The 24217-nt window shown below is 47.3% G+C and overlaps 1 protein-coding gene across 1 annotated transcript in view; it reads left to right on the top strand.

The window, feature by feature from the left end:
- The window catches only part of ADORA1 (adenosine A1 receptor), a 326328-nt gene extending 302500 nt beyond the window's left edge, over positions 1 to 23828 (top strand). Inside the window, exon 2 of the mRNA XM_069633676.1 lies at positions 22969 to 23828. Within this exon, the coding sequence (XP_069489777.1) occupies positions 22969 to 23623 (655 nt within the window). The 3' untranslated portion in view covers positions 23624 to 23828. The remainder of the gene's footprint in view (positions 1 to 22968) is intronic.
- The last annotated feature ends 389 nt before the right edge of the window (positions 23829 to 24217 follow it).

Genomic DNA, 24217 nt, shown 5'->3' with positions numbered 1-24217 from the left:
GCCATGTGCAGTACTTTTGATTGGGATTTCGCCTGCCAAGCGCTCTCAGAAGACATAATCTGTGACTGGATGTCAGGCAACAATCCACACACGAATTTGTCCACAAATAACCTTTTCCCAGACTCTGTGCCTAAATCATGTCCACTAAAGTCCGAGAATACTTGTTCGAACCGATTAAAGAACTCGGTGGCACCCTCAGATTGTCCTTGGACACAGGCCGTAAGCTTGTCCCAAATAATTCTTTTTTCGGGAATTATAGTTTTTAATTTTGCAATGATTCTGTCAGGCAAAGTGAGTATCACCTGAGGCGGTCTCTCGCCAGCTGGCCTTTCCCCGTCAAGCCTAGTTATATTAGCCCAGGTGTCTCCCAACCCAGGTGCATCATCTATTGTTCTAACCTGCTTCCACAAATCTACGGGCAGGAGTACAGGAAATAACAAATCAATATCGCCTAGGGTGAACACTGAGGACTGCAAGATGGACTCTATCTCTTTATAGAATCCTGTCGGATTTTTCCTAATGTCGGGAATAGATTGCCTAATAGTGTTCACTTCCTGTCGCGAAAACAGGACGTGAACAAACTGCGATACATAATGTGCGGGAATGTCCACAGCAGCTGTACCCGCAGCAACATTAGCGGGAATCTCAACTTTTGGGACAAATGTCGGAGGTACCTCTCTCATAGGCAACTGAGATATAGGCAACTCCGAACTCTTACTAAGTAACAGAGCTAAGTCGAGCGCTAAAGCAGTCGAAGAAGTGTCAAGTGAAAAAGCTCTCTTATAAATACCCAGTAACTCTGTGGGACAACTAACCTTCTTCCTCACACATTCATCCTGCAGGTACTCTACCATTACTGAATCACCTTCCTCTGCATTTCTAGCGTATATTGACTGTATGTGTCATATACCTCAACTGGAGTTATTGATAAATCCGAAATCCATCTAATCGCATCTTTTGTACAAATTTGCGCTTCCTCAGATGTATATTTACGAAACGGAAGAAATCGTTTCTGTTCATACATACTCTTTTCTTCGTCATCCTCGTTCCGTAACTTTTCCAAATCTCTCCTATACTCAAATAACCTCTCGACATGCTCATGTGCTTTCTCCACAGTGTCTCTTGAAAGTGCTAAAGTATTCAGATCCCTCAGCCCTTGTGGGAGATCCACATTATTTAATTTACCCCACATTACACATAAATGAATCCCTAAACCTTCAATGAAAACAGGCCTTCGCTCGTTTAACAATTTGTCGAGAAACTCGTCAGAAACATGAAGGTCTTTAGAAGGATAGATTTTCTGAATACCGAGTCAGAAAGCCCTATCCATATCCCTAACTGACTCAAACTGTTTATCCTGATCATATAACAACGCCTTTTCAGCGTTTGTTTTATGATGGGGCAAATGTTTTTCCCTACTCTTAATCTGCTGCAACACTTCTTTTTTCCAATTCTGCAGAACATCAAATACTGCCGGTCTGGCTTTTTTCTTTAACAAGACCGACTCAAAGTATTCAATACGAGGGATCTCAAAACTACCATTGATTGGCCACTGAAGTTCGGAGGCATGTCTGGTTTGTCTGTGCCAAATATCATTAAATACTACACTTCCAATGCCATTCTTACAATACATAGTAAACGCCGGCGACCCCTCCTGTGGTGCCGGGCGGCTAAATTCCAAAGATTGTCGATCGCTGCGGAATAATGCCCTAAAGCAGCTGGACAATTTCCCAGGCATTTCTCAAATACTTGGTGTTACCTGGTCAATAATTGTGTCTGCAGATACAATGCACCAAATTCAAATTGTCAGGGTTAAATTAAGAGTCGGGTCACGACTCACCTGACCAAACCTAAGGAGGACCGTACGGTTTATCAAAGAACTTACCTAACAAATTTTACCTTGTGTTTGGTGATTTCGGCAAATCTTCCCGCCTCAAAAGTGGTCCCTCGTCAAGATGCCGTCTCAGACCGCGCGGCTATCGTCCAAGGATCGGATCGTGCAGCGCTGTAGAGGTGTCGCGTCTCGTTCAGTCGGGCCCGTAGTATCACACCGTCCAATCCCGGTCCGATAGCATGCGTCAACCTTCAATGGTCCGGCAATCTTGAGGGTCCCTATTCGGGCACCAACTGTGAAAACAAAAAAATAATATGAGGCCGGGAAACCCAAAGGAAACACACCAAATACGGGTTACAAAGGAACATACAAAGTACTTTATTTTAAGGTCAAGCAATGACAAAGTCAATGGCAGATCGGATAGCTATCGGCCATCAGTACAACACAACAAACTTCAACGGGGTTCGATGTATTCAGTGAGAGAGTGTACATTGGGACAATCAGGCTTATATACATTTCTCCAGCCTTTTGTCCAACCCCATTGCGGGTTAACCATTCCATGAATGAATTACTGGTCTAGGGTCTCAGCCAGGTCAACTTTAATATATTCATCAGTATGTGCATAGATCAGTTCCATTGATACAGGTAATCCATTTACACACAGGTCAACAGAAGGACAAGGTCTCAGTTCGCAACCCTAACAAGTGGCCTGCAGGCAAGTTATACATTAGCTGCACTGAGGTCATGATGACCAGATTCTGTTCGGAATGGCATCGTCCTCCATTTTGATGTACAGGGTGACTTTTACACAGCAAAAGAACCTAAAATGGCGGCTTGATTCAAGATGGCGGCTTACATCAATTTCTAAGGTCAAGACCTTGCCGTGGAGAGTTATTCGCGTACAGTTTTAAGCGACTTGGCGTAGGCCAATATACATACAATTATTACAATAGGAGGCATAATTTAATATCCAGTTTGACACTCTAAAAGATGAGCAAGGAGGACACAACCCAACTAACAAGGACCCACATAAGGGCTAAACCGAGCCAGGAATAGGCTGAGTAGTGTGGACTCGCTTTGCTCCTCTTACCAGATCGCTACCTAAGTAATAAATCACAGACAAATTATGTGTATGGAAAAGTTGTAGGCCATAGTCATTTTATTTTCTTACAGAAAATACAACACACAAAAATCAATACACTGCCATATGCTTTTGGGCACCTTGTGCACAGTCCCGAAGTTGCCCAAGGCTCCTCCTGAGTCCTTGTTATCCCTGGGCCTTCATTCCTGGGCACATGCCGCCTACGACATGTCTTGGACCGTGTACCGAAAGAGTACTCGGCGTTCCCACTTCTGCCTGCTCCTTCTTTTTTGGACCGTGTACCGAAAGAGTACTCGGCGTACCGGCTGCTGCCTGCACCCCTCTTCTTCCGTTATTATTGTAGGGTGGGTTGGGTGGCAAAAGTTTTTCCTTCCCCTTATCCAGGCACTAAGAGCCTACCCGAGAGAGGTGAGCTCTTAGCTGGTTTGTGCCGCCTCTCCTTTTCTTGGCTTACTTATACACCCCCGGCCTTTTGTTCCTTCTTGGGGGTGGCCGGGTTACCCCCCTGAACCCTTGCTGTTATATTTTGCACCTTCCCAGGTGCTGCTTTTTGCCCTTTCCTGGGCTTTTGCTTCTTGTGGCGCCGTTCAGACGCCCCTCCCTACGCTTTTGCGCCGTTTTCCCCCACCCCGCGCCTAAACTCCCAGACCCTCTATCTTCCCGCATTTCATGCGGCCCGGGGCCTGGGGCAGAGGCTGAGTAGTGTGGGCTCGCTTTGCTCCTCTTACCAGATCCCTACCTAAGTAATAAATCACAGACAAATTATGTGTATGGAAAAGTTGTAGGCCGTAGGCATTTTATTTTCTTACAGAAAATACAACACACAAAAATCAATACACTGCCATATGCTTTTGGGTACCTTGTGTCCAGTCCCGAAGTTGCCAAAGGCTCCTCCTGAGTCCTTGTTATCTCTGGGCCTTCGTTCCTGGGCACATGCCGCCACACCTGAGCGGGTGTTCCTCACACCCGCTCAGGTCCCCCCCAAAAGCACCCTACCTACAACCCTGTTCTTGGAGTGCCCTAAAAATGTTGTCGGAAAAAAACCCCATCCCTTTCCTTGATAGGTGTACCCCATCCTGGTGAAACATGTCCGGATTGTTCCAGTGTAAGCCATGTTTCATGAAGTGCAGCCCTGTGCTCTTGCAGTACTTTTCTACTGATTTATTTAGTTTCTTTCTGGCTATTTCAATTGCGTGCCTCTTGTGTGCCCCATACCCAACCCTTCTTGGTATTATTTCTGACATGAAAATCTCAGTTTCCCACCAACTGCGGGCTATGCTATGCAGCGACTTGCAAATGTTCCTCTGTAATTTACCCCTATTTGTGCTCACCTGGTTGTTCCCCTTGAGGTGTATAACCAGGTACTCGGGGGGTGGGGGGGGTCTCTGAAACCTATCAGGTCCGACAGCCTGTCGTGAATGTCCTCCCAGTGCATCCCCGGGAGGCCTCACCAGGATGTAATCGCTGCCGTCCCTATGTATTAATAGCTGCCCGTCGACCTCTGGTCGGGGGTCTCGGAATTCTTGTGTGATGCATCTGGGACAGTGGTCCTTCTCTCTCATGCAATTTAGGTCTATTGCTCTCCCCCGTTTGGTCTGTTTTAGCTTTCTTTAGCATTATAGACATCCCCTTGTCTCCCATACTAACATCCCTCCTTGCCAGGCCGTCTCTTGCCACCGTATTACTGGCCACCGGCTCCCCTACCCTGAAAGCCCCGTAATATGCCAGCGCAAAGTGCTGCCCTGAACCGCGCGGTTTCACCCGTGCTGCTGCATGTATCTTGTAACACTTTTAACAGAATTATCAACTTCCCAAAGCTCACCGGCCTTCTGTGATCTGGTTTCTTCCCCTCTAATTTAGCCCATCCTCTCATAGTATATTTTATTCTAGCGCTGTCGGTTGGGTCCCGTATGCCCGACACTTTTGTGGTATCTGCCACCGCCGCTAGGTGTGCCGCCGACCAGCTTTTCTTTTTCCCTTTGGCAAATGCCCCTTCGAGAAATTCACACATTTTTTCAATTGAAATTTTTTCCACCTCTTTTACACCTGTTTCCACCAACACATCTTTTACATGCTTTTTGCACTGCTTACCCCTCTTGTACGTTAGGGCGTTCCTGGTCAGTTTGTCAATGACCCGTTCCGTTCCGTTCTTCGTTCTTCTCCCACTTCTACTGAGTCGACCTTGTGGCCAACCGTGCTTTTCCTTCCAGTGCCTCCAATGGGACCCATGCCTTCCGCGGTGTGGGCGTTCTTTCCTTTCGGCGTCCAGCCTCAGCTCCCTGAATTTTCCCCACTGAAAGCGAGAGATTGCCTCAGCCAACACGTTTGCTTACCCAGCGATGTGCCTCGCCCTTATGCATGTATTAATTTTTAGGCTTTCCAGGGTGATTGCCCGCATTCATTCCAACACTATTATGCGTGACGCACTTCCTTTATATAACACGTGCACCACCGCCATGTTATCCGACCATACTGCCAACTCCTTGTTTCCTAGCTCTTCGCCCCCTGCGCATAACGCAACCCATATTGGGAAGAGCTCCAGCAGCGTTATGTTTTTTGTCCATTTCGCCACCTGCCACGTTTTTGGCCACCTGCCTGCACCCCACTGTTCCCCCAGTATTTCTCCAAAACCAAGGCCACCTGCTGCATCGGTGAACAACACCATTTTCCCTTCCTCATTTCCCGGTGAGCGCCATATCACTGACCCTTTGAAGTACTTCAGAAATTCTGCCCACCCTTCCAGATCTCTCTAGATTCCTCCCCCTCGCCTGACTCTGTGGTGCCCCATTGAGGGTGGAGGCCTCCTTCTTGTTTTCAGCTCAATGCTTCTCTGGAACACCCTCCCCTGTGTTATGACTCTTCCTGCGAAGTTCAGCTTTCCTACCAGCGCTTGCAATTCTCTCACCGTCACTTTGTTTCTTCCCTGTAGTTCCTTTATTGTCTTCAGCAGATCTGTCACCTTGCCATCCAGGATCCGGCACACTCCCCTGCTCGAGTCAATTTCTATTCCTAGGAATTGGGTAACTTGCGTTGGGCCCATTGTTTTCTCCCCTGCCAGTGGAAAACCCCACTCGCTTGTAATTTCCACAAATGTATCCAGGGTTGCCTTGCATAGTTTTGAACCTTTGGGCCCTACGAATAAAAAGTCGCCCAGGTAATGTACCATCATGGCCTCCCTCATCTCTTCTGTGACTGCCCACTGCAAAAATGGACTTACCCTCTCAAAATATGCACCTGAGATGGCGCACCCCATCGGGAGACATTTGTCGATGCAGCATTCCCCCTCACAATGCATGCCTCACCATCTTTGAGATCTGCTGTTGACTGGCAACAGGCGGAATTCAGATTTAATGTCTGCTTTCGCCATCCATGCCCCTTTTCCTGCTTTCCTGACCAGTTCTACTGCCTCCTCTAAGTCTGAATATGATACCGTTGCATCGCTCCGGGCGATGCCATTGTTCCCGAGCCCCCCGGGGGGTAGGATAGGTGGTGTATCAGCCTGTATTCCCCTTCGAGCCTCCACCCTCTCCAGTTCTACCTCTTTCTGGATCTTACTGGTCACTATATCTCTGTTCTTAGTTGCCGACTTCAGGTTTCTAGGAATGTCTTGTGCTCCCCGCCCGGTAACGGGATGTTAAAACCTTCTCTAAAGCCTTGTCTGATCTGATCTGCCATTTCTTGGTCTGGGTATTTCTGGAGCCACCCTTCCATCCTCTCAATTGTTACTGCCGTGGCCCCCTTCCCGCCCCAGTTCTTATTTCCGCGTCTCATTTCTTCTGCCGCTTGGAGCTGCAGCCCTTGTGCGAGCTGCTGTGGTCACCCTTAGATCTCTCGCACTTGTGGCTGAACTTGCACTTCCATCCCCAGCTACAGGGTACCCCCTTCTCAAATTTCTGACATTGTCCTGGTTCTGCTTGTGCTGTACCTGTGCTCCCGCTGCCCTCCCCGCGTTGTTGGGGGCAGTTTGCTCTGCCACCCTCTCTGTGACCCATAATTTCTGCTCCAAAAAATCTGGTCTCTATTTCTGCCATAGCTGGATTCGTCCTTCTGCTATTGTATCTGTAAACCGCTTTGTACTCATTCTGCCCATATTGCCTTCTCTGCTGCCCTCCTGCGCTTCGCTCCTTGGAATGCCATTTCTCCTTCAGCACATTAAATATGTAGAGATAAAAATGTTCTTCACCCATTCATTCTTGTCCTCCTTAATGTTCTCTAGAGCCACATTCAACCCCCTCTTTTGACAATCTAATAATGTAAAAATATTGATCAATTCCTTCCTCCATATTTTCTCCTTTACCTTGTCATTTATATACCAAGCCATTGCCTTCATTGACCTGCCCTGTGCATCTTTACCTATGGTTGGCCTGCCATATTACGTTATGAGTGGCCCCCCTAATTCTGTCGCGGCCACCGTCGGTGCTGCCCCCGGGGGTGGGTCCCCTGACACTGTTGCCGCTGGTGCCCCCGTTGGACCCCCCGGTTGTGGGTTGGGTCCTTGCGGTGCACCTTGTGGTGCCAGACTATTGGTGCCCCTTGTGGCGCCGGGACTACTGGTGCCCCTTGTGGCACTGTGAACGGGGTTTCCCTGGGTTCTGCCCCCGCTCCCCCTGCCCCTCTCTATTCTCCCTGTTCACCACTCCTCTCCATTTCACCCAAGCCCTTAAATGATCCCTTTCTTCGTCATCACTGCTTACTTCAGTTGAGAACTCCCCTGCTGCTCCTCCCTGGATCCCTTCTCCCATCCGCTCTTCTTGCCATTGGTTCTGGGCGACTTACCCGAAACCGTGATGCAATTTTAAAATATTTTTGCGATTTTATTCCCCACTTTATTATTCAAAGTACCTTTGTTTTTATCTTTTTTTCTTCCTCTTGGTAGGTGCCTCGGTCTGTTCCTCCGATTTCTTCGACTCCACTCTCCCCCTCTTCTGTCCTTGCCATATTCTTTCTCTGTCTTTCTCGCTCGTTCTGAGAATTCCTGAGCTCTTTTTGCTCTTCTTTCCGCCATCCTTCTCGTCTGAATTCTGTCAGCCACGCCTTCCTGCTCCTTCGCACCTTGCGTCCTCTGTTTCTCCTGGTCTTCTAATCCCGACTTTCTCGTCTCGCTTGTCCATGGCGAAATTGCTCTGTTCGCTCGCAGCTGGTACTTCTGGGTCGCTCCTGCTCCGGCACGGCTAGGCGAACTCATAGCCCCTGCGTTTAGATCGAATTAAGAGGAGGTGGAAATGCGTGAGCCCGCAAGAGCAAACGTTTTTCCTTCCCCTTATCCAGGCACTAAGAGCTTACCCGAGAGAGGTGAGCTCTTGTTCCGCCTCTCCGTTTCCTGGCTTACTTATACACCCCGGCCTTTTGTTCCTTCTTGGGGGCGGCTGTGTTACCCCCCTGACCCCTTGCTGTTATATTTCGCACCTTCCCAGGTGCTGCTTCCTGCCCTTTCCTGGGCTTTTGTTTTTTATTTGTGGCGCCGTTCGGACGCCCCTCCCTAGGCTTTCGCGCCGTTTTCTCCCACCCCGCGCCTAAACTCCCAGACCCTCTATCGTACCTCATTTCATGCGGCCCGGGGCCTGGGGCACACTCCTCAAGTACATGAACCATGACTGTGTCTGACTCAGGAAGGACTTCAGTCCGCAGCAGGTGCCCAAATGAATTGCGTTGCCGAGAGTGGGGAGGGAGGGGCATTACTACCGCCCGAAAGCGACCAAGTGTCGGCAGAGGGTGAAGTAGATTGTCAAGGCGGCAATGAAATGCGCTCGGGAAGTTATGCTGTATCTGTTCTGTATTCCCATCACTTTTGTGAAAAATAACAGCCAAAACAATTGCGCTCCATGTCAGAAATCTTACTGGAGCAAACCCAGATTGCTCCATTCCATATGGCACAAGCTGAAACGCCGGGGCTAGCTGCATCAGCTCCATTGCAAGCACTGTTGCAAACGTGTGACATTCTGCCCCTGGGCTTCAGCAGCTGAGATAACTGGATTCAATAGCATGTTGATGAGGTTTGATGGTGTGGTAAATTGCCAATCAATGGCAATTCAGGGCAGAGAAGGCAGAGTGGCAAGTGCAATCACAGGCAGGCAATCCACAGGTGCGCGACTTTCCAAAACACGAACCAGATCAATGCACGAGAATACGCCTTCTGCGCAGGTCTGTAGCTCCTCGACAGTCTGCGGAAAGAAGAGTGCGGCACATATCATGAACATTTCTTATCCTGTAGAATTGTGCAGTAACCCGAGCTCTTTATAATATGTTAAGGTGTGCCTTGAAGTTTGGAGTAACATTCTTTTTTAGGGAGCATGAATGTTATTAAAATCCCTAAAGCAGGGCTGTTTATTTTCCATACTGGTTTGCATCTAGGTGTTCTTGCAAAGTAAGACTTGCTCTTCTCCTGGTAAGGTAGAAATAATACTATAACGCCTCCCTGTGGCGCTTCTCTGCTATCCAGGGTTCTGTGGAGGCGGAGGTCATGCTTCTATGTGTTTTCTGTTTCCTTTTCGTCATTGGGAGTATTTACGCTCCCTATTATGTAATGCTGCGAGTATTTGCCTGTTTCTAGAGAGTAAAAGTGCTTGTGCAATGCTTATCTGTAGGGCTGGTAGTAACATTACTGCAATGCACAGGTGGACTCATTCTGCGTATGCTCTTTACTCTGCAAGAGCACACAGTAAAAACAACTTAGAGATCAGGGAGAATCATATGCAGATGTTATTTACCTGGTAACAGTGCACCATATATGCTCACATACTCCATACACGTATTATGTTTCTGCCACAGTGCTTAGTAAGAGCTGCGAAGCACTTGCACATAGACATCATACATGTTTGCTGTATTCCCTTACAGTACGCGGTACTAACAGTCCAGTACCCAGGCGCACCCCTTATACACGTATTATTCCCTTACAGTACGTGGTACTAACCGTCCAGTACCCAGGCGCACACCTTATACACGTATTATTCCCTTACCGTATGCGGTACTAACAGTCCAGTACCCAGGCGCACGCCTTATACACATAGTATTCCTTACAGTACGCGGTACTAACAGTCTAGTACCCAGGCACACGCCTTATACATGTATTATTCCCTTACAGTACGTGGTACTAACCGTCCAGTAACCAGGCGCACACCTTATACACGTATTATTCCCTTACAGTATGCAGTACTAACAGTCCAGTACCCAGGCGCACACCTTATACACGTATTATTCCCTTACAGTATGCGGTACTAACCGTCCAGTACCCAGGCGCACACTTTATACACATAGTATTCCTTACAGTACGCGGTACTAACAGTCCAGTACCTAGGTGCACACAATGCACACATGTCCTTGCTCTTCATTCTGAACAGTATGCAGTACTTACAGTACTCGGGACCGCACGTTGTGCACATTTTCTGTGTTCTGCAGCAGTATGGAGTACCAATATTACAACACCCAGGCACACACATTATATGCATGTGCTTCGTCCTCTGAGACCAGCGTTTGAAACCTTTGGCTCTCCAGATGTTTTGGACTACAACTTCCATCAGCCCTGGGCATCATAGTCAATAATGAGGAATCAAGGGGTTTACAGTTCAAAGCATGCAGCGAGGTGAAGGTTGCATACCCCCACTCAAAGGGGATGCAGCGCTTACCTACAGGGTCGGCCTGCCACCGAGGGGCATATCGTCATTAGGGTCGATGTAGACGCCTACCCAGCTGTTATTTTTTTTAAAAGAAGTAAAAAAAACATCATTAAGAAACTTACAGTTGCGGCCCGGCCCTACGTCATAGTGCTGTCATCCAGAGAAGTCCCTCTTCAACGTTCATGACTGTTGTCATGAACGTTGAAGAGGGACTTCCGGAAATATAGCACTTCGGTGCCAGGACGCTCTGCAAAGGTACGTTTGTTTCTTGGGAGGGGAAACACTCTTAGCACCTGTGTAGGGAACTACGCAGGTGCTAACAGGTGAGGGGTTTGGGGAGCGAGGAAGGCAAGGGGCGGAGTGCAGGCTGTCCTTGGTGAATACAGCCAGCATTCCGAGCATTCTCATTGGCTGAAAACGCAAATCAGGATGCTAATTTAAATTATAAGGTACATCTTCCTGATCTAAGATGTTTGAATGCCAAGTATCGGAGTACTTAATCCTGAAGGCAGACATGGCTGGTTGGGTGGAGCAGAGCTTGCTCCCAGTCACACAAATAGTTTTACTCTTTTACATTACAAGTTTTGCCTAATTTTGCAGGGTATTTCATGAGTGTTGCCTCCCCTAACCACATGTCTTCTTAGGTGAAGGGATCATGTGCCTGGTGTTGGAGAGAACAGCTGGGAGAAATGTTAGCTGCCTTGCTCTTTGCAGCTTCTATAATTGTCCCATTCTTGCAAAACATGCTGGAGGCATTCCATTTTCATGATTATTTTTAACACAGGTGCAATAGAAGTTGTCAGACTTGCATATGTTTGCAAACCTTCATGAACCCTGGATTCATGTTATTCTGATTGTTTCCAATATAGGACCAGTTAGGCCAAACATTGCAATTTTTACAGGTCAATAATAATGTGTGTGATATGTACATTTTATCGCCCCATAAAACAGTTTAAGGAACAATACGTCTTTAAATAACCAGGTTTTTAGGTAACAGCTCAGCTAAGTTTAACGCCTGCTTTCTTTCCATGTAAATTCTGACCTATGAATGATTGCTGAACCAGATGAGTGCCACATTTTAAAGACATGGACATCTCTGAAAATGTGTATTCCCAGTTTAACTTGGTTATGCTCATGTTGTAGATATTTGTGAGGCACTCTCAGTGTTGGCACTTGAATAAATCTCTCTTTTGATAGCGAATACAGCAGCAAGAGGTGTCATTGGGCCTCATTACGAGTTTGGAGGTAGCCATGCCGTTTTCCATTCCGACCTTGGAGGGCCCGGTAATTCCCTTTCGCGGGACCCAGACCCGGTACGTCCCCATTCCCATTTGAGAACCCATAGGGATCAAATGGGAATGGGAAGGATGCTAGCGGGTCCCACTCTGCATGTCTGGTCTGGCCAGGTGTCCAGAGCGGGACCCGCTGCAGAGCTCGTAATGTGGCGGCCCGGAATGAACGGTGCCGGTCCGTTACCGGCACCGTTCATTCCGTGGCCGCCACATTCGTAATGAAGCCCATTGTATTTTCATTGTGGGTGAGATTTCACGCTGTAAGAAATAGTTCCAATCGGGACACGGGCTATTTTTAAATGCTTTCTTTTGGTAAATTCTTCAATTAACAGTAGTGTTACATGCCTACATTGCTATGTTTTTGCCTGATAAACTATTTTGAAATTGAAACTCACATAAATATGAAGCAGTTGCTGAACCTGCTTGAAGGGGAATTAAAATGGCTCGAAGGAAATCACCCGTACCCAAGAAACAGAGGAGTCCAGAAATGTGACCAATTACTGCTTTTATTAATTCAAAAGCTGGCATAGGCACACAGATTTCTGCAGCGTCCAAATGCACTCTCAGTTAATTGCAGGCTGGTAGCGAGGTTTTGTACCACCATTACATCACAATCAAATGGTTACATTTCTGGACCTTGGGCGAGCTGGGATTGGGTGAACAGTATAGCCAGACTTATATCCTATAGAGGATTGATGATCTGATTGGCCTGGCCATATCGGGTAGCTACTCCTGGCACCACCCACAGGAAGCCAGTGTGAGCCTTCTCAATCTGGGAAATTTACCAGCATTTGAGCACAATAATGGGTAGAGAGAGTGGCTTCAGGGTCCCACCTCTTTCCCACCCATGTTACCACCTCCCAGACTCCTCTGGCCCAAAGCAAGGACATTCAAGCCGCCAGGTTCGTGCTGTATCACATTTTAGCATCTTCTGTCTTCAGTTTGATGGGAACAGCACTTTCTGCTTGCCTCGGATGACTGGGCCTTGTTCCCGAGGTACAGATCACGTGTATAGGGACTGCAGGATTGAGCTCACTGCTTGCATTTATGAAGAATTTCAGCTCCCAGCCCTTGCAGGTGTTCTATTTTTTCTGTTGACTTGAAACACTCTCTTCCAGCGTCCTTGCCAAGGTTAGGCACAGAAACTGCACTGCCAGCTCTGCTTTGCGTTTCTCAGGGAAATCAGTGTGTGAGGCCTCTCCCTGTGTTTTGAGCCTTTCCAATGTCTTCCATTCATTGCAATGCAGCTGTGGCTTCCATCTTTATTTTCATAGCTGTTCATGTTAGTTGCATTTAGGTTTCTGCAAGCAGTTCATGGGTGTTCTTTTGCACCCGGCTAATGCCTCTAAGTGTGTGTTCAGCCATGTCACCTCTTCGTGATTACCTTGGTGATGTCATCTAGTTATGGTCTGTGGGCAGTTTCAGTGAATGGCATCTGTCATCTTGGGGGGGTGCTAGGGGTAGTGGGGGGTTGAGGCCATAACACACTGACCTAACCTACCAGCTAGCTTCAAGTAATCTTCTAAATAGGATCTTGCTAGTTTAGACATTGAGGATATTTATTGGAGGCCAGTTTCTCTGATTGATGTGAAAGAGCACTTCCTCTCTATCTGATCTTGTCCACTTGGAACTCTCATTATGGGAAAGACTGAGAGAGGATCTTCCAAGTGTGGGAGGAATTTACTGCCAGGCTCAGCATCGAATCAGAACTTCCAGATGTCTAACAACTGAGATAAGCGGGTTCAATAGTAGAGAGACAGGGATTTCCTGTCAGCTGAAATGCCAGAGTAGCCAATCACAGGCAAGTCAAAGTAGAGAGATAGAGAAAGAGGCGGAGGAATAAGCAATGCACGGACACGCTGCCCGCACTGCTGAAACAACATAGAAACAGCATGCAGAAATAACAGCACAGCGGAAACACAAACCCATTATATAAGGCATTATTACAAGTCACCAACGGGGTACTTAATAATCTCATATAACACTGAAATGACATGTAATATCCTTTTAACATTTAACATACGGTACTCCTTATAATACACAGTCACGGTGCAAGTTGATGGAATATATCTTCCAATTCTCACAGACAGATCAGAGGAAATAAATTAACCAGGTTACTCACCATAGTGACCACCTTACTCCTAGTCCATAGTCCCCTTTCCTCCATACTTATGGGACATTCCTCCATCCTGTGGGACGGGACCGGAGCACTTTGTAAAAAGCATCCCCAAAAGAAATTTCAAAAATGTGTTCTTCCTCTCTTTCTCGCGCGGGGCTCGGCACGCGGCCGTAACCCCTCCCACCTTGGCTCCACCATGCGCATCGCCCATCAGTCCTTTTCTATTGCCAGGTCAGAGACCTATTAGCAATAACAGAGGAACCTTATTAGAGGGGACGGCGGGCGTGTGGAGGAAAGGGGACTATGGACTAGGAGTAAGGTGGTCACTACGGTGAGTAAACTGGTTATACTCCTACGTCCCGTCACCTTTCCTCCATACTTATGGGAGATTCCCAAGCACTCCTAACAGGAACTACGGGTGGATGGAAATACCCCATACTGAAAAAGGTTCTTCAGCACAGCCTGACCAAACTGAGCATCAGCTCTTGAGCTCATGTCAAGACAATAATGCTTACAAAAACGCAGATGGGGAGGCCCAAGTAGCTGCCCTAGCGATGGACTCCCAGGGGACATATTTCTGAAAAGCAACCGCAGCTGCCTTGCCCCGCACCAGGTGTGCATGAATACCCTTAGGAGGTTTCAGCCCTTGAACGGTGAAAGACTCCGTAATGCAGGTAGCGATCCACCGAGAAATAGTCGCCTTAGACGCCTGCTTACCCTGACGGTTACCAAACGTCACAAACAGTTGAGAGGAACTCCTAAGCTCGGAGGTTCTGTCCAGATAGAACTTAAGAGCCCTTCCGACATCGAGACAATGCGGAACCCTTTCTACCTCTGAGGTAGGGTTCGGGAAAAAGACCGGCAGGGAGATCGACTGATTCAGATGGAATTCAGTTACCACCTTCGGCAGGAAAGCAGGATTCGTCCGTAGGACTACCTTATCCTTGTGAAAGACCAAAAAGGGATGCTCCACCGACAAGGCCTGTAGCTCACTCACCCGCCTTGCTGACGTAATGGCGACCAAAAAGGGCACTTTCCAGGATAGGTACTTGAGGTCAACCATGGCCATTGGTTCAAAAGGCTTATGGCACAACGCCGTCAGGACTACATTTAGGTCCCACGGCGGGTGCAGACTACGAATTGGAGGGTAGAGGCGTGTCAAGCCTGCAAAATGCCTCTTAACCACTGGGTTACACAGAGAGTAAGAACATTGGTCCGTAGAAAGATAAGCGGAGACCGCTGAAAGGTAAGTTCTGCTTGACAGAACGTGAACACCCGACTCTGCTAGGAAGGATACGAAGGACAGCACTGTGTCAACGTAGCCCCCCCTTGGGTCCAACTGTTTTCCCAAACACCAATGACAGAACCTGAGCCATTTACTTCTGTATTGGGATCTAGTCACGGGTTTCCTGGCTGCCTGGATAATACGCATGTTATCCGCAGACAAGTTAAGGTTTTCTAAAGACTTGAACTCAGGCACCATGCCGCCAAGCTGAGCGATTGTGGGGAGGGGTGCCTCATCTGCTGTTCCCCCTGATGAAGAAGATCGGGTCACTGGTAACCTGATCGGCGGATACACCGACAGGTGTTGAAGTTCTGAGAACCAAAACCTTGCCGGCCACCACAGGGCTATGAGTAGAAGGGAACAGTTCACCAAGTTCTGCAGCTTCCAAATTGCTCGATGGACTAGAGGCAGAGGCGGGAAGGCGTAAGCTCTCATGTTGTGCCATTGAATCTCGAGAGCGTCCCCCAGAGAGGAGGTTCCTAGCCCCCCTCTGGAGGCATACTGAGGAAGCTTCTTGTTTACCGCCGTAGTTAAGAGGTCCACCTCCGGAGTGCTCCAACGCAAGAAAATCCATAAGAGGACCTCTGCCTTCAACTCCCACTCGTAGCTGACCACTGTCCGCCGGCTGAGGGCATCCTCTGTGACATTCAGCTGGCCCGGAAAGTGCACTGCAAGCAGCCAAAAGCCCACTCCCAAATCTGGATGGACAGGTCCACGAGGGGGGGAGACTTGGTTCCCCCTTGCTTGTTGATGTAATACATCGACACCACATTGTCCGTGCGTATGCGGACCACCTTGTTAGTATGATTGGTCTGAACGCCCTGAGCGCTAGGAAGATCGCCAGAAGCTCTAAATGATTTATGTGGGGGAGCTTGTCCTGAGGCGACCAGAAATCCGAGACCTGAAGAAGATCTAACGTTGCACCCCACCCCAGGAGGGAGGAGTCTGTCGTGATCGTCACCGCAGGGGCTGGGTCCTGAAACCCCGCACCCACCGACAGGTTGCTGAGAGCTGACTACCATTCCAGGTCCACTCTCATGGAAGCCGGAATCATTGTCAGCTTGGAATCCGGGTCCACAGCCTGACGCCAAGAACTCCGAAGAGCTATCTGGGTCCGTCTCATCTTGAGACGAGCAAGAGGAAGCACCAACACGCACGCGGCCATGAGGCCCAGAAGCCTCTGGAACCACCAGGCCGACATGCTCTCCGACTGCGCAAACATCTGACACGTGGCTAACAGATCCGCCATCCTGTCCCCGGTCAGGTACATTCTGCAGCCGATCGTGTTCCAGCGAAAACCCATGAAAATCAAGTCCTGCGAGACAGCCATGGAAGATTTCCGCCAGTTCACGACAGCCTAAAATGGAACAGTAGCTGAAGGAGAGACTGAAGATTGCCCGCTGCTTTCAACGGACAAGGGCTGCGTAAGAGCCAGTCGTCCAACTACGGATACACATGGATACCCTGCAGACGAAGATAGGCCGCAATCACCGACATCATCTTCGTGAAGACACGCAGCGCCGAGCTGAGGCCAAAAGGAAGCACTCGAAACTGGAAGTGCTCCTCTCCCAAAGAGAAACGGAGATATCTCCTGTGTGGATTCCAAATCAGAATATGCATGTATGCATCCTGAAGATCCACCACACTGAGCCAATCGCCCATCTCCAAGGAGGACCTTATCGGGCTGGGCGTGATCATCTTGAATTTCTCTTGGGGTAGGAAAAGATTGAACTGGGAAAGGTCTAGGATGGTTCGCAGGCCAGCCTGGTTGGGTTTGGGCACTGTAACCAGCCGGGAGTAGAAGCCCTCCCGTCGTTCCCTGAGGGGAACGGGTTCCACAGCTCTGAGGTCCAGAAGTTTCTGAACCTCAGCTTTGAGGGAGGGCGAGCCCGACAGCTGAAAAGGCGGGTTGAAGGGTGGGGTAGGGGGTAGGGGTAAGCGGAAGCCCGTCCAAGCGACTGACAAGACCCATCTGTCTTCGGTGATGGTCTGCCACGCCTCCCAATGAAACGTAATGCATCCTCCCACCGGGATCTCGTGCGAGCGCGGAGAACCTTCATTTTGTAGGTTTTGCAGTGGTGTTGCCGCCTGAACCTGAGGAGGAGGCTGAGGAGCGGGAGAAAAACCGAGTCCGTTGTTGCCTACGGCGGTTATTCCCCAAACGGGTATCCACTCTGCGAGATTTCCAGTCGAGGAAGCCCCTAAAGCCAGAGGAGGGTCAGCTTTGCGACAAAGGTCTCTGGGTTTTGAAAGGGATCTTAACAAGGACCGACAAGGACTTAGCTGTCTGAGTGCTATCCTTCGTCTTGGTGAGCTCTACATCTGTTGTAGAATGAAAGAGCTCCTTACCATCGAACGGAAGGTCCAACACCTTGTCCTGCACTTCTTTTGAGAATTTAGTGGCATGCAGCCACGCCTGCCATGAGATATCAACCCGCAGCATAAGGCACCGAGCCAAGGTGTCTACGTGATGAGCCGCAGCCTCCAGGAGATCCAGAGCCAAGACCCTGGCGTTGGATAATCCCCCCTTAAAGTCTTCCAGCTTCTCGACCGGGATGAACTCCTCAAACTCTGACAGACCTTTCCACATCCGCATATTAGCCCCTGCATTGGCCTGCCTGAGCTGCAAGGCCGAGTTGGCAAAGATTTTCCTCCCAAGGGGGTCAAGGAGCTTGTCCTCCTTTCCCAGAACCTGAGTAGCCGTCGTGGAAGAGGATGCTGCAGGCCTGGACTGCAAAGTGGCCGCAGCCACCACTGTGGAGGAGGGGAGCGGACAAGACGACAGGGCCACCTCTTCCGAAGAATGCAGCCTGTATCTCGCGTCAATTTTCTTATTGATGAAAAGTCCAGAGTGTGGCTTTTCCCAGACCCTGCGGACAGCGGCCAGAACGTCCTTCTGCAAGAACAGGCCGGTACGCTCCAAAGGAGACATGGTGAATGTCCCAGAAAGCACGCCCTCCTGCAGAGTGGGTGCCTCGGGCATCGGAACATCTAAGAAGCACATCATGTCCACTACTCGGTCATGAAAAGCTCTAAAAGAGCGGGGCAGGTCCTCTTTGTCCTGATCGCCTTGCGCGTCATCCGATTGGTCAGGATCCTGCTGAGCCGTGTCGGGCACTGCCTTGTCCACAGGAGACAATGGGGGCAAAGGCAGAAGAGTCAGGGAAGGCACCATAGGCAAGGGAGGCGCCGGCGGAACCACCGGAGGAATGGGTGGAGCCGGAGGCGCGGGCAGACATATCTCCCCAAAAAGCCTTTGAAATATTCCCTCATGGGGCCGGTACACATGAGCATTTGAAATTTACCGAAAAAGGCGTTGTCCGGGGACTGCTTTGGAACCTGAGGAGGCCTCTCATGAGGAGGATAATTCCAGAGACGTAACAGGAAAGGGTGACACACCGGCCTGTCCACCGATGTATCCACATAAATGAAAGGTGCCGACCCCGCAGGCAACGCAACATTGTGCGGAAGGGGCATCCGGGCGTTCCAATCATAAACTGGCCGATAAGCACAAGGACCTCTATGTTGACCCACGGAACCAAGCCCTACACCTGAGGCCGATGGCGTAGTTGTAGGGGTAGCACCCAAAATGGCCGCCGCGGTCATGGCGGGAACGGGCGCCATTTTGTCATCGCCTGAGGGGAACTGCGGCACGTGAGGAAGTGAGGCAGGGGTCCCCGTCGATGGATCAGGGGTCTTAACTTTAGCCTTAACATAAGGAACCTCGGCCGAGCCGGTACTATGAGGCCTGGAATGTTTCTGCGACATACCAACTGCCAAATTAGCCTTCCCAGGAAGAACCTCAGCACTGCCGTTAAAAGGAGAACATTCCTTCTTTGCCCCCTCAACAGATCTGGTGTCGCCGCAAGAGCGGGAACTGTGAGAAACAGCCTTCACCGATAAGGTCTTGTCAGGCCTCTCAGAAATGTTGGTAGCTTTAGCCTCAATACGAGGGACCTCGGACTCACGTCCGGTAACAGCCTTATCCGCGCGGGCCTCAAACATCCGTTCGGTGACACCAAGCCCCACCAAGGCCTCGGGGCACACCCCGGTATTATTCTTGAGGGAAGTCGAAAGAGAGGCCTCAGAGCGAGCTCCGGTACCGTCCCACAGGATGGAGGAATGTCCCATAAGTATGGAGGAAAGGGGACGGGACGTAGGAGTAAATGTTTTAAAAAGCCGGACACACCTTTTACTTAAATGTTCCAGTCGCACATGGAATTCTACTCTTTGCCTGCTCAGTTATCAGCATTGCGATGTCACAAAACAATTGTAATAGTATATTACATTTGATAATTGTGCCATTTTCTCATTATAGGCGAGTAGTGATGTCACAACTTGACTGCAATCAGACAGTCACGGATTGTATACTGATATAGCAGGCTTCCATTTATTATGTATAGGTTATATAATCTGTAATGGTGTGCATTCATTGTACTAGGCTTTCCAGCCCTATACATAATAGGCAACCCATCCCCTCTTATGTATAGGGCTGTGGCTAGGGTTTAGGGATGTGTAGCCCCTCTTATGTATACTGCAAAAAAGGTAAAAAGTAAAAATATTCCCAACAGAAATAAAATAGGAAACACATGACACAGTGGTGCCTGCCCTCTGCTTCCGTCTCAGCAGCTCCACTTATATGTTTGATCACTGGTGCCAGAGGAATGGAGTCTACGATAATTACTGTCTGTTCTGGTGAGGAACTTAAGGTAAAAATGCATCTTCATAAGTGCATCAATGACTAGGTGCAAAGAAGTGTGTATTACTAAGAGATAACATTCTCATCAACCCCATCAAATAAACGATGTAAAAAGAACCGCCTTTACTTATATCTTTTGATTGGAGTATTTCCTTGTTTTAGGGAGTAAAAGCATGGCTTCGATAATTAGGAATGCCCAATTCGTAGATCTTTCCTGCTCCCTGCTTCAATATATCCACCTGCATGTTGAGATCTGAGGTATTAGCATAGCAGTGACACTGTAAGGAGCTCTGTTATTATTACTGCCTGATCTGAAGAGGAAATGTAAGGTTACAAAAGGAACTTTTAATTTGCATGAATTACTATGTACAGAGAAGTAAGGATTACAAAAGTATATCTTTTTTAGAGTTAAAATATCTGTTGAAATATATGTCTGATGAGGAGTTAATGAGTCGCCCCCGGATGTTGTTAAAGACAAAATATTTAGGGATGATTGGAGACTCCCTCTTGAGATCCCGTCAACCTATTCTACTTTCTCTGAATATGCAAGGTTTCCTCGTAAAAAAGATCAACTTTTGTTATATTTGAAACGTTTTCCTGGTAACAAACTGTGTACGCTGTATTTACGCTTTAGGCTCAATCAAATCCACACTAGATCAAGGACTAAAAGTTGGTTAACATCATCAACCAATAAGATCCCTAATTCATGCTGTTTTCGCCAACTAACGGATTTATTAGAAACTCTACAACTCTGGGTGCTAGACTGTGTCAGGCCCTTATGGCTATTAGAAGATCTGTATTTCACAAATAATTGGACAGTTTTAATTCTGATTATTCAAAGAAATTGCTATGGTCAAGACTAATGGGTGGGGAAAATGTGCTTTTAATTATTGCCCTTGGTCTTTTTTTAAATGGTGTTTTATCATTGATTGTGTGAATTTACATTTTATTTTTATGTCCTTTCCTTTTTCTTTTTCTCTTTTCTTTCTCTTTTTTTTTTAACTTGTTTTGTAATTTAGGATGTAAAGTTGTTTTGATTCAAAATGTAAAGTTGTGTGTAAGGTTTTATGTCAACCGTGTCACAATTTTAAAAAAGATAATACAACATATATATGTTTATTGGACTAAACTAAAAAGTATCTCTGTTGGGAATGATAAAATCATGTTGCTCCCAAATTCAAATATAAGGGGTAAAATACTCTCACTTCAAAATCTTATCTAGAGCCCTGGTGCTTATACAGGAATTATCTAAATGTCTTATATTGAATTGTATGCAGTAAAAGCAGTGCTGTGCACAGGCACACACGACACTTATCTTCTATTTTCGGCAACCGTGTACCATAATAATTGTAAAGCGGCCATGTGCAAATCATACTGAATCACAATTCTTCAACAGACTGCAGAGATAGCAGTGCATAACTCAAGTATACACCCCATACACATCTTCTTTATCCTTTAACAACATTCAGAAATAGCAGCATAATGCTCTGGAACACACAACATACACAAGGTATTCATCTAACAGTATGCAGTAATAACAGTAAAGTACACAGGCAGCACACACATCAAACACAGATACTTTATCATGTATAATAATGTAGTACTAACATTACAGTGCTCATTCTATAACCATATATAGCACTTAACAGCACAGCATATGTTCTTCATCCTGTAAGAGTATGCAATATTAACAGTACATTATTCTGACACACGTTTTACTACGTTTTTGTTCATTAGCAGAATGCAGTACTAACAGTATACTACTCAGCAGCACACATTATACATGTGTTCTTAATTTCCCAACAGCATGTATTTCTAACAATGGAGTACTCAGGCGTACACATTTGCAAGACTGTACTGAGGACTCGTTCTCTATTCAATAACTAGTAAAAGTGCAGCACTCAGGCACACATATTATGCATAGCATTGTATCCCCTAACACTGTGTCGCACTAACAGTACAAAACCCATGCAAACACACTCCACACATGCTCTCCCTTCCGTAACAGTATTCATTAGTTCGTCTTTGTCTAACAGTACTTCCTGACATTTTTCTGTGAGCAGTGATATTTATTTTCCACTGTGGCTTTTTTTTATTTGCACACACATGTGCAGGCCATTTTTGCTTTCAATGTTTAAAACTCCTGTTTTCCATGTCACATGGATCTTTTATTCCTCCTTCTTTTGTAAATTAAATTGATGCTTGTCCATTGGTAAGGACAGGTAGGCGCCTTGCCACATGGCTCTTTAACTTTACTCGAAAAACAAAAGCAAAAGCCAGGCCGTTTTTGTTTCAATGTTTAAATGCCTGCCATTCATGTGAAAGGGACTTCTGTTTGCGGCCTTTAAATGCACCCCACAGGCCAATAAACCTAGTTAAATGCCTCAGCTACACTGTGGCCTTTCACTCTGCCTTCAGGGCCCATAACTCCTTGCACGGACCTCGGGGAGACTCTATAAAGCTTAAATTGCAGCAGGGGCAAGGCGCTCAGCCAATCAGGTGGCTAGAACAGCAGCGAGAACACACTGTGTACCACCTGCCATTTTCACTCATCCTTCCCCGGGTGGCGCCATTTTGATCATGGGGAGGGAACAGGGAACCTCTCCCTGTTACCTCCCCACGTGAGAGAAGGTTCCATGGTTTTAGGGGCAACTACTTCTAGTGAAGTTAGACAGGGGAGTTTATATGTGGAGAAAGTACAGTATACCCCTGGGAAATCCGATTTAGTAGAGGTCATCCTCGACAAAATGAGATCTGAGCCTGTGCAGCCAGCAAATAATACAATTGGGTTTTGTATGCAGCATGACTGCATCTATTGGTTTCATAAAGTATTTTAATTGAACTATTATTTTTTTGTAGTTTTTCCACACTGTTTCTATATAGTCCGAATTCCAAAAACCTGTCTATACAGTATACGATTTGTGTATAGCCTGCCATCTGGAATTTCCCCACAGTGAAAGTGGACATGATTTGGGCATGTAGACCTTCAATCATAGTGATGCTTGTGTTTTTGTCTTTCAACAGCTACAGGAACGTTGTGACCACAAGACGAGCCAAGATGGGCATAGCCGGATGTTGGGCGCTATCCCTTGTAGTTGGATTGACACCCATGTTTGGCTGGAACAATTTGAGCCAACTGCGGCAGACCCAAGAGCCAAATTCTAGCATGCCAGAGCTGATGATCACGTGCGAATTTGAGAACGTCATCAGCATGGAATACATGGTCTATTTCAACTTCTTCGTCTGGGTCCTGCCCCCACTGGTTCTCATGCTCGTCATCTATCTGGAGGTGTTCAACCTGATCCAGAAACAGCTGAACAAGAAGGTGTCCGCCAACTCGAAGGACCCCCACAAGTACTATGGCAAGGAACTGAAAATCGCCAAGTCATTAGCCCTCATTCTGCTGCTCTTTGCCCTGAGCTGGCTACCTCTGCATACCCTGAACTGCATTACCTTATTCTGCCCCACGTGCCAGACGCCCATGTTCGTGATGTACATTGCCATTTTCTTGACTCACGGCAACTCTGCCATGAACCCCATCGTGTACGCATTCCGAATCGAGCGGTTCCGAACCACCTTCCTACATATCTGGAAGCGGTACTTTTGCTGCAAATCGAACCGAACAATAAATACTCACCAAACGACTATCCTTCACCTCGAATCGAAGAACATTGTCTGAATATATTATTTTTATTTTATATGATATGCACTTGCTTAAATTCCTGCTTAAAATTGCTAGTCCACCCACTCGATATTTTATTTTTCATAATTAAGTATTTACTGCTTGAAAGAAAGGAACTTGCCCCAGATATTCTGGGATGTTTGAATGTAAATGTTAAATACCTGTGGTATCAATAAAAGGCATTTTTTCCAAGTAATAACAACATTTTTTTGAGTGGTCTTAATAGTCTCCCACTTAAAACTATATACCTTAAAGAATCCACCTAGTAGCATTTTTAGCCAAGTGGAAAAATCAAACCGAAAGTATTGACTGATCAAATTAATGTTTAGCTATTTTTGTGCCATTTTTTAGTTTTTCAGGTTAACTCCAGAATACATGAAGTAAATGATTTGCAAAGTTTGGGGCTCCGGCTCTGGGACTGCAAATAAGTCCACCAGAGCCCTCTACCGCCACCAAAACATGTATTGTTCATGAGGTCACTCCTGCATAGGTCACATGTCCACACTAACTGAAAGATCTGTCTATTTTAAAACTTCACTGAAAACTGCGAATTACAGACTTCTTTATGTGTACGTTTTCCTGTAATGTAAA

The sequence above is a fragment of the Ambystoma mexicanum genome, chromosome 13 (genome assembly GCF_040938575.1).
Source record: "Ambystoma mexicanum isolate Mex_15411 chromosome 13, UKY_AmexF1_1, whole genome shotgun sequence".
NCBI lineage: Eukaryota > Metazoa > Chordata > Amphibia > Caudata > Ambystomatidae > Ambystoma > Ambystoma mexicanum.
This window is presented reverse-complemented; position numbering and strand designations above follow the sequence as displayed.